This window comes from Pavona decussata, unplaced genomic scaffold, assembly GCF_977016875.1.
Source record: "Pavona decussata unplaced genomic scaffold, jaPavDecu1.1 SCAFFOLD_37, whole genome shotgun sequence".
In the NCBI taxonomy this organism is placed as follows: Eukaryota; Metazoa; Cnidaria; class Anthozoa; order Scleractinia; family Agariciidae; genus Pavona; species Pavona decussata.
In genome coordinates, this window is record NW_028145459.1 from 1,690,025 (window position 1) to 1,703,519 (window position 13,495).

At 40.5% G+C, this 13,495-nt stretch overlaps 1 protein-coding gene across 1 annotated transcript; it reads right to left on the reverse strand.

Annotated features, from left to right (window-relative positions):
* Positions 1-1,296: 1,296 nt before the first annotated feature.
* LOC146483948 (major facilitator superfamily domain-containing protein 6-like) lies at positions 1,297-9,684 on the reverse strand. Its single transcript, XM_085105062.1, has 3 exons — positions 9,611-9,684; positions 2,458-3,840; positions 1,297-1,627 (listed from the first exon to the last, which is right to left on the reverse strand). The coding sequence occupies exons 2-3, from the start codon at positions 3,770-3,772 to the stop codon at positions 1,398-1,400; spliced, it is 1,545 nt and encodes a 514-aa protein (XP_084961188.1). The 5' UTR covers positions 3,773-3,840; positions 9,611-9,684; the 3' UTR covers positions 1,297-1,397.
* Positions 9,685-13,495: the final 3,811 nt, after the last annotated feature.

Sequence of the window (13,495 nt, forward strand, 5' to 3'; positions counted from 1 at the left end):
AGAAAACCGGGGACAGTCGGACATCTAAAATTCAAGAAATGTTTAAATGTACGAATTATAACCTTTCTGAGCTAGCATTCAAGTACTTTTGAAGTTCCAGCTCATCGAGAAGCGTAATAGTTGTGCACATTTGAGCAAATGTTCTGCTGCGTGATGCCGAGCGAAGGAAGAGATCAGGGTAAGAACGGCTTTTTTCATGTTGAATTGAATTCCTCGCGGACGATTTAAAACACTTCAGGCAAGTCCAAGTGTTCGAGGTACAACCTCACTGAGACAAGCATTCAGTGCAAGTTTTTAAACTTCAAGCTTATTTGAGAAGCGTAAGAGCTGTGCACATTAGTGCAAATGTTTTGCTGAGTGGTGCCGAGCGACGGAAACGAACATTATGGCCGGAGCTCGTACGGATTCATAGATGAACCATCTGAAGTCCTCGTAAATTCGTAAAAACATAAAGACAGGCATGAAGCTCTTCTTGAGAAATTTCTTCGATTGGTTCGCCAGGATTTGCAAGCCATCCTGAAATTTTTGAAGGTAACCGGTTGTTATTGTTGTTGTTATGTGATCTAAAAAATCGTAAAATCTTGCAATTTTGAAGATTTTAAAGGAAACTTCAGAGATGCGTACCATTGAATAGCGTCATACCGAACTTTGTGGCTTTTATTGTTGTTATATTGAGATGGCATTGTTTGGTATTTCTTTCTTTTCCTTTTTTTTTTCTTCTAAATTTTTCCGAAGAAACTTTTGCTTCCCGCCGAAAAAAAAAATTTAGCTTAGCGACACCTGGGGCTTTTGTTTTCCATATAAGGTCAAACTACGGTATATGAGCTGATAACCGAGATTTAGTGAACCAATCAGAACGCTAGAAATGCAATATCCGAGGCTGAGAATTTAATATCTGTTACCGTGCAACAGATATAAGTTAGAGTTTTCAGTGTAACACGCGCCTTTAGAAGCAACTGAACACTACTAATAAACAAAACTAAAGTTCCAATTAAAATGATTAGATTTAAAAAAGTTAATGTTACAACTCAAGCTTATGTGTATTTGAAGTCCGTTCCGTAATCTACGAGCAGCTGTAGAGGCAGCTCTGTAACCAAACGTCTTGTGGTTGGTGAGAGGTGAGAGGCGCGTGCTCTTACTACTGTGCCATCCTTCCCACTCCCTCCCCCGCCCCCCACAAGATGTTCAGGTAAGTTGAGTCCATGAAACTTCATTAAGTATCTATGCCCACCCCCCCACCCCCACCTAAAAACACACCATTCAACACACACATAGTGACAAAGACGTTCGCTGAATTCCAAACCATTCCAATCATGCACGTCTCAAACGCTTCCCTTGTCCTGATCACTGGCTACTGACATAACATCTCGGCAACTAGCCAAGCATACTGTGGAAAGCTACAAATAGCTGCTGTCAAATTCTTGTATTTTTGAGGTGTGCTTGTTTTCCTTTACCTTCTCCAGACAATTTGACATGAGCTGCGTCAGAACAGAGAAAAAGAGCATTATCACTGTTAATCCTCCAAACACCACAAACGTCCAGGCTCCTCCCAGGCTCGCTACAAGAAAGCCACTAAATATGGGCCCTGTTCCAAATCCAATGCCCAAATAGCACGACTGAACAATGCCTGAGATGAAACAAATCAAACATGAATTACTTTTATCAATCAGGACTCGTTGTTGCGGTCAATGTTGGGTTACAAAAGTGTCTTGTCGGTGTTAAAGGCTGGAACCTCGAACCGTCAGTACTAAAGATAGAAATAAATCGAGGTTCCATGGCTATACTTTGGCAGTTGTTGTTTGTTATTAAAAGGGATCATGTCGAGCTAATCTAAGTTTAAACGCGGCCAAAGGTATCTACAAACATTTCAAGATAGAATCATGCTTGGGCCTAAAGCAGTTTCACAGTTTAAAACCTCAAACATGAGCGACGAGAGTGTAAACTCTTAAGGTTCTGTTAGACGTAACAGCTGTAATTCGTGTATTTTTTTTAGTAGAAAATTATTACAAATTGTTTGACCCAAGTTTTGCTATAGGGGTGGCGCTGGAGGTTTGAAACCCTGACCCTGTTATGGAAAAAAATACCCTTACTGTACCTACCCTGTGTAGTGCAACACCCTCTATTTTAAGACCCTAAAGCGCTGATATCTAGGCCTGAAAATGATCTTATGTTGACTGACTACCTGCTAAATAAATACAGATCAATGAACATCTCCAATCTCGGATTGCTTAATACTCGACGACAGTATTCCAGTCATATCCTGTCTAGGAAGGATCCAGACCCTGATTTCCACAGACTCCCTTGAAACTATATACCCTTTGAGGAGCTCATGACCCTGTTCAGGGCAGAGGGGCCAAAAACCATACCCTATCAAGTGGCACTTCCCCGTATAGGCCATACAGGGGAGTACCCCCCCCCCCCCCCAGGAGTCTGATCTTCTAGCAAATGTACTTTTACCTTGAGCTGTCGAAGATAATCTTGGTGGTGAGTTCTCTGTGAAATAAAGAATGCAAGCTGGCATAGAAGTTGCAAAGGCAAGGCATTGCAATAATTCAGGAATAAGCGCCAACCAAGGATCATTTATCACGCCATAAAAGAAGAAGGCAAAAACATACATAACAAGGGAAAAGTGAATTGTGTTGAAGACACCTATTGCTCTGATAAGCTTTCCTGATAATCCAAACATTAACATGGAAGCTGTACAACGGGCTATTCCTGACGCGCCCATAATCCAGGTGGCCTGGGACGGGTTTAAATCGATAAGGTACCAAAACATAAACGAGAAAAAAACTCCATCAACTATTCCAAGGTAGAGAATAATGATGATTAATGTTACGCCTCGAAAGTTCAAAATGCTATCTCGCAGAGACGTCTCTTTGTCAAAAAGGATTTTTTGGGGGATCTTTTCCGTGTTGTAACTTTCCTGGGTAAAGTTTATCTGTAAGGCATACGCAAAAGCGATGACCACAGAAAATGACACCACATACATGGACATGCCATAATCATCTTGAACTTCTGAATCACATACAGGAAGTAAGTGAATATATTTAGCAGCAAACGTGACGATAACATTCGAAACGATCTGCCCTACGCTTCCCCAGAGCCTGTACGCGCCATAGCTGCTCGACTCGCTTCCCAGAGTTTCAAGTAAAACTGCGTCAGCCAGATTTCGAGCAGGAGCTGCAATGAACTCTCCAATTAGGAGCAATGCCATTTGAATAAGGAAGACTGTCCGTACTTCTTTGTCGTACTCATTGGTGTTTATCTGTTGAATATTCGCGCTTGTATTGCTTGTATGAATCTCTAAATTTTGATGAAGCAAATATTCAGTTGTATTTAGGTTTGTCGCGTCACTCTCAACACTATGTATGCATTGGGTGTGATTTTCTCCCTTGTGTATTAGATGGCACGGCTGACGATGCCCTCGATTAACACGTGATAATTTACAAACTTGTTCCCCTGGTCGAGGAATGAGCACCAATATCGGCGTTATCGCATTTGCTGTCATACTAACAAGAAAAACAAGTTTTCGTTTGCTCGTTTTGTCCGCCAGATATCCTAATAGCGGTGCGCCAACACCGCGTATAAACGGGGCTGTTCCTGAGAGGATTCCTGTGTAACTAGCGCTTAGTCCCAGCTGTCTGTAGTACACTGGAGAAAAGGCTATCTTCATTACCATGGCAGATACAAAGAAAAAGTAAAACGCTTTGAAGATGAACGATCTTTGAGTTTGTGAACCGCACTTTTCACCAAAAACCATATTTTGACGCATAGAATTAACCTTGACAATTTGCTGGGACAATGATTCACGACGTTGCTGGAAATATATTCGTCAGTGTCCTGAAAAGAGAATTATACAAAATATTATACTGAGAAAATTCAAAATATGGCGTTTCAATATATATGGACTATAGACATCGGCCTGATATTTTCTGATTCTATCTTCAAATACTTCAAGACTTGCTAAAAAAAAGTTACTAAAGACCTGTTTGCACAAAAGATTTTTGGGGCACCTGCCAGGCAATTGAATTTCTAATGATCTGCAATATTGACTGTACGATCTTGGCGTTAACAGTTTATTAGCCTTTGTCTATACCCTGTTCTCGATCCTTTGTCACACCATTTTATCGCTGCGGTTTCTTAACCAAGTAAGAGACGTGAGCGTTTTTGTACATAAACATTTTTTTATCAAATGTTATGTAAAATGTCACCTTTATTGTGTTTGATGTATGTTCTGTAAAACCTGTATTAAACGGTCATTAAGTCATTCTCTGAGGGTGACCGCTTAATTAATTAGGGAGTGCGTTCGATGATCTCGATCCCAGGCTCTTTCTCTTTCGCCAAGTCAGGGTGAGGTTGCGCCCCTGTAAAATCTGCGGGGGATGCCAGATACGCGTCCCAAGATCCATTGATTAGTTTATTGTCCCATTCAATCTAGTCTCCAATCAGTATTAGGAGTGCCTTCTTTCTACGTCAAACGCAATTACAAATTCGCATCAAGTTCGTTATGGACTCCTGAGATAATATATTTCTTGAAATAAAAAGCAGTGTTTCCCGGGAGTGTCGTCTACACCGCTAACTCGACTTTGCGAAAATCAGTAGCAAAAGTCAAGCCGACTTGCTGTTAAATCGCCTTGACGTTGAGGCAGCTGAGAGTCTTATATGGACAAAATTTCAGATCCCGTTAGGACATTTGGCAAGCGGCCCTGGCCGGCTTCAGGAAAAACGCAAGTTCTATTGTATTATTCTATTTAGGATAAGGATTTGATATTGATAGTTTGTCTTGTACGTTTATTTGTATCGACCTGACGAATTTTTAACTTTGTAAAAGTAAAGGTTGATTGATTGATTAACTATTATTATTATTTATTAATTATTAAGTACTAGTACTAGTTTAGATCATATTCTTTCGGCATATTAAGCGGTGGCTGACCCTCATGGAATGGCTAAGTGACCGCTTAATACAGGTTTCACAGGATCTACATCAAACACAATAAAACTGACATTTACGCACAAAAGCGCTCCCAAAATCCCTTTGGTTGCCATTTTTTTTTTCGCATAAGGGCTATGCTCAGTCTTTCATGGACATCACGTACGGTCATTGGGGGTATTGAAGGATATACTTCATTTGGTCACATATGACAAATGATGATTATCCTTCATTTGAGGACGAGATCGTGTTGACAGTAGCTAAAGCCTCCAACCTCGTTCCCAGGATCTCTCCTCTTCACGTCCCAGGGAGCCCCTCTCTCGCTCCGCCTCAATCTCGAACCCAGAGTCCTCAGGCTTTTTTGGTCAGCGGTTAGGCGCCAGGGGAGACTCTGGGGAACTAGAATTTTATTTACATTTTTTGATTGGCTGTCCTAGCTGATTGGCTCGTAACGGCTTCCATTGTTTTATCGCAGAAAGCCTACGGTAATAAAATTCAAGTAGTAATTCAAGTCTCTCCTGGCCACCAACCGCTGGCCAAAGAGCCTAAGGACTCTTGTTCAAGATTGGCTCCGCCTGGGACGTGAAGAGGACAGGCCCTGGGGACGAAGTTGATATATCCCCTAGTCTTTAATTTTGTCTTCATTCTTCTGGTCCTTGATCTTAAGCTCTTCCATTTCTGCGTTCGCGAAAACCGTCCCTTTGTCGATTTCAACAATTTTCTCCTCCTTTCGATAAACGTGTTAACCTTCATTTGCATGGGTAGCTTGATAGAGTGACATTGAGTAGATTGGATGTTGTTGGTACAAAACTGCGCTTGCCAGGGATGGGGTGTGTGTACTTTGTTGCGAGCCAAAAGTTTCACGTGGATCCCCCCTATTGGGGGAAATTTTAGTACTCGTGCCCAGGTTTAACCGTGAGTTTCTCATTCCGAGGACACGGCTAGTCTGAGGAAAAAATAGCGCCCGATTTGAAATGAACTTTGTTTTCAACGAAGGTCTGTATCTTAATGGGTGAATTTAATTCGAATGAGTCGCCCAGGAAGAACCGCTCATCATCTCTCTTGGCAAATGGTGAGGGAATTTCCAGGGTTTTCAACTGTTTTGTAAAGTAGCGGACATACTTCTGAAATATTTCCTCGGGGGCTGAACGAAAAAGAAAAGTGAGAAACATAAAAGGATCGTTACAAAGAAGATTTAAAATATAAAATGCATGACAATGATTGGTTGTTTAGGACTAAGTTACAAGTGTGAGACATGTCATTGGCGTGTTTCATCACGTCTATTTATACCAAGAGGGTGCAATGGTGCAATAGAATACTCAGAAACGCCATTTTCAGCGTTTCTGGAACCAAGGAAACAGTCTCCTAGGCAATGCTGGCGCTCACTAAAATTCTGTTTAAAAAGTAAGTTACTGAATGAAAATGGTCAGTTGGTAGGGGGAGGGGGAGGGAGAATGGCAACAACAGAATTTTCATTGGCTTATCATTGCGAATTTCTTTGATTTTCAAAAATGTTTGGTAACTTGATCTCAAAGTACCGGACGTGGAACGGCAAACGACCGGACGAAACGTCCGGCCTCCCGCCTCAAATGAAAACCCTGGGGAATTAAGCGCGTGCTTGAGTTTCCAGCGAATTTTAGCGAGGTTAAAGTGCACTCCTCAAATGACGGGTCAAAATGGACTTCAAGTTTTCCAACCTTCTCACTTATATGCACGTATCAGCGGCCAGCCTTGGGGGCCGACCCCCGGGCAACTCAGGGAAACCCACGTGTTGGTAGGGGATTTGCAGCAAAAATTTGCCCCGGAGACAGGGGCATTAGCGTGCTTTCGCCTTTTTGGCAAAACTTCCCGGGGATCTATCTACGCACGGGATTTGCTAATGCTCTGCTGTCACGAGGTCCAGCAGTAATTATTCAGTGGCGTGGCAAAAACCCCCGGGGATCCGGAGAGTGCTCGACTGCATTTCGAAGTCTTTGCTTTCTGAGGTGAGTAAATTATATTATCATTCAAATTTGCAAGTATACTTCATGACCACCATTAATCCATCCTCCACTAAAAACTGGAGGAAACAAATTAACATTTCTTGAAAACTATTTTAAGATGAAAACTTTTCTGATATTGTGCTTTTAAGAACCTGTAGAATTGAGCAAATTGTGACAACACTTGCAGTTGGTACACAATGTATTTATAAGACGTTCTGTTCCACAGATCATGGATTGGATAGAATTCTTCAAGGGATCCGGGCTTGACGACGAACGCGGACCAGTTAAAGAAGCTGTTTTTTCGTCCATTTTAGCAATAAACTGCCGTTTAAACTTTATTTTGAAGTTGGTACTGACTTCCTGAGTACTAGGATGATCAGAGGAAAATATCAAAACCTTTGGAGAACGTCTCTATTTTTAGTTGGACCACGGCATTGCCACATTTTAGCCCCGGGGGCGGGGATATTTGTTTCAAGATTTCAAATCTACCCCAGGGGCTTTAACAAGCATTTGTGAGGGCAGCCTTTGCAAATGCTCCTGGGTGCCCGGGGGTCGGCCCACCGGGCTGGCCGCTGATACGTGCATTACATACTAGAGGGTCACGGCTACAGTGCTGAACGTGGACTAGCCACTAAGAGATAAACTGCTCAAATCGGCTTTCGGAAGCTCTGCGCGAAGCCATGAAAACACGGCAAAACACATCAGATGAGCTCTTTCGGATTTAATTTTTGTAGGTTTTCGAGGGAATATTGTTGTTTAATTTTCAATCGAATTTGAAAGCCATACAAACTCTTTTATATTACGCTTTGGTGACTTGTATGAAAACTTCATTTCGACCGCTGCATTCCCAAACTGAGCATCGAAACCATAAGAATATAATTTTATGTCGCGCACGTGGACCCCGTGGGCTTTAGAAAACGAACTGAAAAGCTCCTGGGTTTTGGCGCGCGAAGGCGAAAATAGATTTTATATTTTGGCGCGTGAAGGTGGAGATGGAAAATGACCCTTGACCGCTGATGACAAGATATCGCGCTCTCCTTACATGTATAACTCCTACGGTACTTTTAATACTGTCCTCTGTTCAAATCACACAAAAACCGACTTCGATTTCACTACGATATCGCTCGTTGAGAATGGCATGGACCTTTTTCATAAATGGTAGCCGATAAATTATTCTTTTATTTTATAATTATTTGCGCTACCAGCTTCTTTGTGCAAAATTGAATAGACGTTAATGTATTAATGTATTAATGTATAATGTATTAATGTTTTATGCATGCTAATTAGGATACATAAAAAAAAAAGAATAATAAATAGAAAGCCCATTCCAAAATAAACACGGGAGCATTTGACTGGCGTTGAGTGTCAGCGATACCAAGAAATAAATTGTTCCACGTGAAACTGCGCCTCATCAGTGTCCTCGTAATTGCTAACAAGATACCAAGGAACATTTTTCAGGTCCTCAACAAAAACGTCACGGCACAGAATTTAAAACGAATTTAAACTCTTTTCAGACTGAATATTATTATTCTCATTTTTTTTCTTATGTTTGGCAGAAAATATTCTTGTGAATATTCTTAGATTATAGCCATCGGACTGTCATTAGCATCGAACATTTTTTCTAGTGCAGGTTTTTATTGTTTTGTCTTTTAGTTTTGCTGTTTAGAGAAAGGAAGAATTTTATACGGTTTATTTAAAAACGTATGTACTTCAACACAAACCGTTGCCTAGGCAATACTCCATTTTATTGTAGTTTGTACATATTTACATTTTTATTTTCTAGCTTTTTTGACACTTCTTTTTGTTGTCAAATTTTCGCACCTTCTTCGTATATATTTCCGCTTGCGCGCCACATTTTTCATTCGTTAAGGGCTATAGACTGATAGCTTATATTTTAATCTTTTTAGCCAGAGAACGCTTTTTACTTCAATACGCAAAATTATACTCTTTTCAAAATCTCAGCCTCGGCTTTATTCCTAAAACATTCTTAAAATTTCGCAAATTTCAACCTCGATATTCTTATAAAATAAATTCTTACAAGAAGAAAAGAAAGTATTCAACTGCATTTGGGATCCCTTGGGTTTACCCACTTTCAAAACACAATAGATAGTAAAATGGTCACTCATTGAAAGCGGAATAATCCCACTATTATTTGTGTCCTCTAGTCCTCGATATCAAGGTAATTATAATATTCTATTCGTTCACCACGGATGACTGAAAATTAATGGAAGCCATGCGTGATTGCGACTATCATTATTGGGTGCCAAATGTAAAAATATTATTTAGCGATCATTTTGCATTATTTTGTGTTATTTAGCAAGTCGCAAATACAGTACCATTTGTAATTTATAAATCGCCAATTCAACGAACTTTGCGATTCATAAATCTCAGAGATGTATTTTGTGATTTATAAATCGCAGGTTACGTATCTTTGCGATTTATAAATCACAGTCAACGTTTTCTGCGAAATATTTCGTGCGATTTATAAATCGGAAATGCGCGATTTATCAATCGCAAAAACCTGATTTGTAAATCGCAAATCTGTGATTTATATATCGCAGATTGAACGGGTCTGAAGAATTCATAATTAAATAATCATGAAGCAAGCGAGCCAAGCGATCGACGGAGATCGCGAAGCGGCTATTCTCTACGCATGATATGAGGAGGGACTCAATAACGACATGTTAAATTAACTTACTGGTACATTGAGGTGTTGAGGGCCACATCTTGGACATCGAAGGCCTCACTGATGGACAGAGAGAAAGGTTAGGTCAGGTCAGGTCAAGTCTGCCCGTCAAATCTTCCCGCCCAAAATCCCTCTCTTCCTGAAAATGCCGCTGAGCCGAGCCAGCAAACGAATCATCCCATAGAGGTGTCATATTGTTTCCTGTGGTGATCTGATAAATTGGGCAAAATACGAAATTTTGATATTTGAGAATATCGATGCCGAAACCAAAGCAGGAGAGTAACCGAATAAAGATAGCGAACCGAAAACTAACGCAACTGAGCCCAAACTGAGCCGAGTAAGGAAAGAAGTAATATTGTAATCTTAGACGACGAGCAGGGCCGTACACAGTAGCGCTGGGGCAGAGGGGGCAGAGGGGGCAGCTGCCCCCGCCAGGAGAACTCAATTCAGTTTTTCTGACATAGTGTTTGAGTTTGCTGAGCTATTTCTTGTAGCTATACTGCTCCGAAATCACACGAAAATCGACTAATTTCACTGAAAAAATCTTTCAATGTGAATTCCAAATAATTATTTTGGAAAATCTTTCGAGGTAAAAGCCAGTGCGAGTTTTCTTATGAAAATAATCATTTTGTAACTTGGGCTAGGCCTGTGCTACAGAATTTGGCGGGTAACTAAAGACTGACGCTACGCGACTCCCTGGCGCGTGTTTTAGCCTTTTTAAATCTAGCTTACACGAGTATGTTTTTCAGAGCTAAATTGGTCTTTAAAGGCCTACGCTACTCTCAAGTATTTGTGGCGGGTTTGGAGGATTTGATAGAGCCTTGGATTTATGACCATCGTATGTTCAACATCACAGGTCATTTGGGCCTGATGAGTTTTGATGTCCTCTTAATCTGTGTGTTTGTTCAACGACGATGTTTTTGATGCCACATAGGGCACTTCAGCTGGGTTTGGTTTGGCTCATTTAAATGCGTGATAGTTTTAACTGCCTTATTAAGATATGGCAATGTTTGGTTCAAGCTAAACAAGGTGTTTATGCCATAACTGATAAATCATGACAATTTAAGGCAAAAAGCATCAGTGTGTTTTGTCTCCTCTAAAGGTCTTAGAGGCAACTTTCTGTGTATGTGTGTAGGGGTAAAAACAAAAACGTCCAACTAGAAGCCCTGTCTGTATACGGGTGTGCGGAGTTTGCCCCCTCAGACAAAAAATCCTACGTACGGCCCTGACGAGGAGATTGAAGAGAAGAGCAAACAGCAGGGCCCAGCTGTTCAAAACTCGATTAAGCTATTTTGGGATAACGTGAACTTTGGTTCGAGTTTATTTACTAACCCATACGAGTACTCCAAAAGATTTTTGTCCATCAGTTTTGCCTTAAAGATTTCTTTACCATTAGCTTAAAATTAGCCTTAAAACATTCTTAACGAGCGAGATGAAAACCTCGGTTAACTTTAAATAATCGGCTTTCGGACAACCGGGCCCAGGTCACGAACAACATTGTCAAAGGAACTCATCATCATCATCATCATCATCATCATCATCATCATCATCATCATCATCATCATCATCATCATCATCATCATCAATCTTTATTTAAGAACACGAAATCTTATCATAAAAATGCTCTTCCTAGGAGTCGTGTGAAAAATTACAAAAGAATAAATCAACTATATTTACAGGAATACATTAATACATTAGCTAACGAAGCTATTAAACAAGTGTACAATAAAAAAGCCTACATTATAAAACTTTCTTCAATTCAATTCTATAGTACAGGCTACCTTTTGCATATTCCGGTTCTTGGTCTGGGGACATAGCAATTTTTATTATATGGACAGGAGTGTTTTACTGAAAACTAAAACACTCGTAGAATCCACAAACTACCACATCCGGGACCCGAGTGACGTATTTTCCGTTTGTCACTCTCGCGAGTGACATATCGGCAATGACGTCACAACTCCCGCCTTTTTTGTTGAATGAACTTAGTTTGCTGTTCAGAATAAAATAATGGCAGCTGCAAGATTTGTTGTGGTAAGCGACGACGATGTAAATGCATTTTCCAAACAACAAGAGAACGAGAATACTAAGAAGAAAACGCTCTGTGATCTAAAGATGTAATTTTGACAGAGAGATCTCCTGCAAATATTGATTTTGCATTTTAATGTTTTGTGAAGATACCCTCTGTTAGATTTAGGTTTCTCTTTGTTGGCGAGTTACGCTTTAGGGAACTATTTTCATGCCAAATTTCAGGGAATTCTAATGAGCGGTTCCTTAGAAAATAGTTCATTTCCACAAAAACAACCAGTCGCAATTTTTTGGTCAAATGCGCATGCGTGGTTTTATTTGGGTTTCATGGCAAAGATGAAAAGCATGCAAAAGGTCATGGTGAATGACTTTTTTGCTCGGAAAGAAAAGAAAAAGAGTCCAGAAACGAGAAACTTAGTAATTTAGGATCAAAACTTAACTTTATTATCCATTTCATGTGAAATTGAGGGATCACTTTATCGACCGCCGTATTTGCGTACCACAACCCTAGCGCGTGCTTAATAGCATCACTTACAGAATCTGTAAAGCGCGCAAACTGTGTTCAGCCACCTTTTATCTATTGGCAAAGGAAACCGACCCAATGCAGCGGATCCACTCTCAGATGAACCGAGATATCGCAACCGTTTTACAGCTGCGGAGTCGTAGGAATTGACTCTCCTAGAACTCTGCTTAACGCTCTATGGTTGAACTACTGTATTTACTTCGGGATGAGGCCTGGTAAAGAACAGAGAGATCTTTGTTGGGGTGATTTGCAGTTGAAGACTGATTCAGAGGGAAACCGCTTCGTCGAGCCAGTCAAGAAAGACAAACGAAAACGCGCACTGGTGAAAACCCTCGAAATGTGAGGGAGAAAAAACCTCAAATGTACGAAAACAAGAACAACCCAGATCGCTGTCCTATTAATACTTACTCCGCCTACAAAAATCACCGCCCTGCAGACCTGCAGACATGATGACCGATGAATCTCCTTTCTATCTTGGTGTTAATATTGAAAGCCCGAAACCAGGTCAAAAGTGGTTTAAATGCTCCCCGCTTGGAGTCAATTCTCTAAGAAGCATGCTCAAGAACATGTTAAAAGACTCAGGACTGAAAACGGACAAAAAACTCGTGAATCACAGCACCAAAAAGCATTTGGTTCAGAAGCTGGTGGATAATGATGTACCTCCAAACGAAATCATTCAAATAACTGGACATAAAATTAAAACGTCAACTCGTTGAACAACTACTCAACTTTATCCGGTAAGAAACAACAACAAATTTCTGCTGTGTTGTCTAAGACTGCTAGCACCTCAAAAACCTTGTCAACTGTCTCGATAGAAGAGAAGACTGAGTCGGCTCGCTTTTTACCCGATTCATCTACAAGAGGTGTATTTCAAAACTGCAAAATCGGGACGGTTAACATTCAAGTTTATTCCGGTCGTGCTGAACAGCCTGCACAGATTCGTAGTGAAAAGAGACTGAAAATAACCGTATCTGATGACTCAAGCCAGAGTCAGTAATGGAGTTTTCATTACTTAATTAAACCATTTCACATGTATTTGGTCCCATTTACTTGTATTTTGACTGTTTAAACATTTTTATACCTTGGGCACTGAGTATTTTGCATTTTGTATCAAGCTGAGAGTTTGTAAAATGCCCAGTATTTGTATTAAATCCAACGATGGGGAAAGATTATCATAGATTTTATACATCATCATAGCCAGTTGTTTATATCTTATTTTTTCCAACCTTTCCCAGCCAAGTTCATCCAATAAAACCCTTGAGCGAATTTCGTAACTCGAGAAGGTGAGAATTAGATAGCAGCCCTAGTTTTGCAATTTTTGAGAGCCGAGTGAGAGTGCTGTTCGTCGC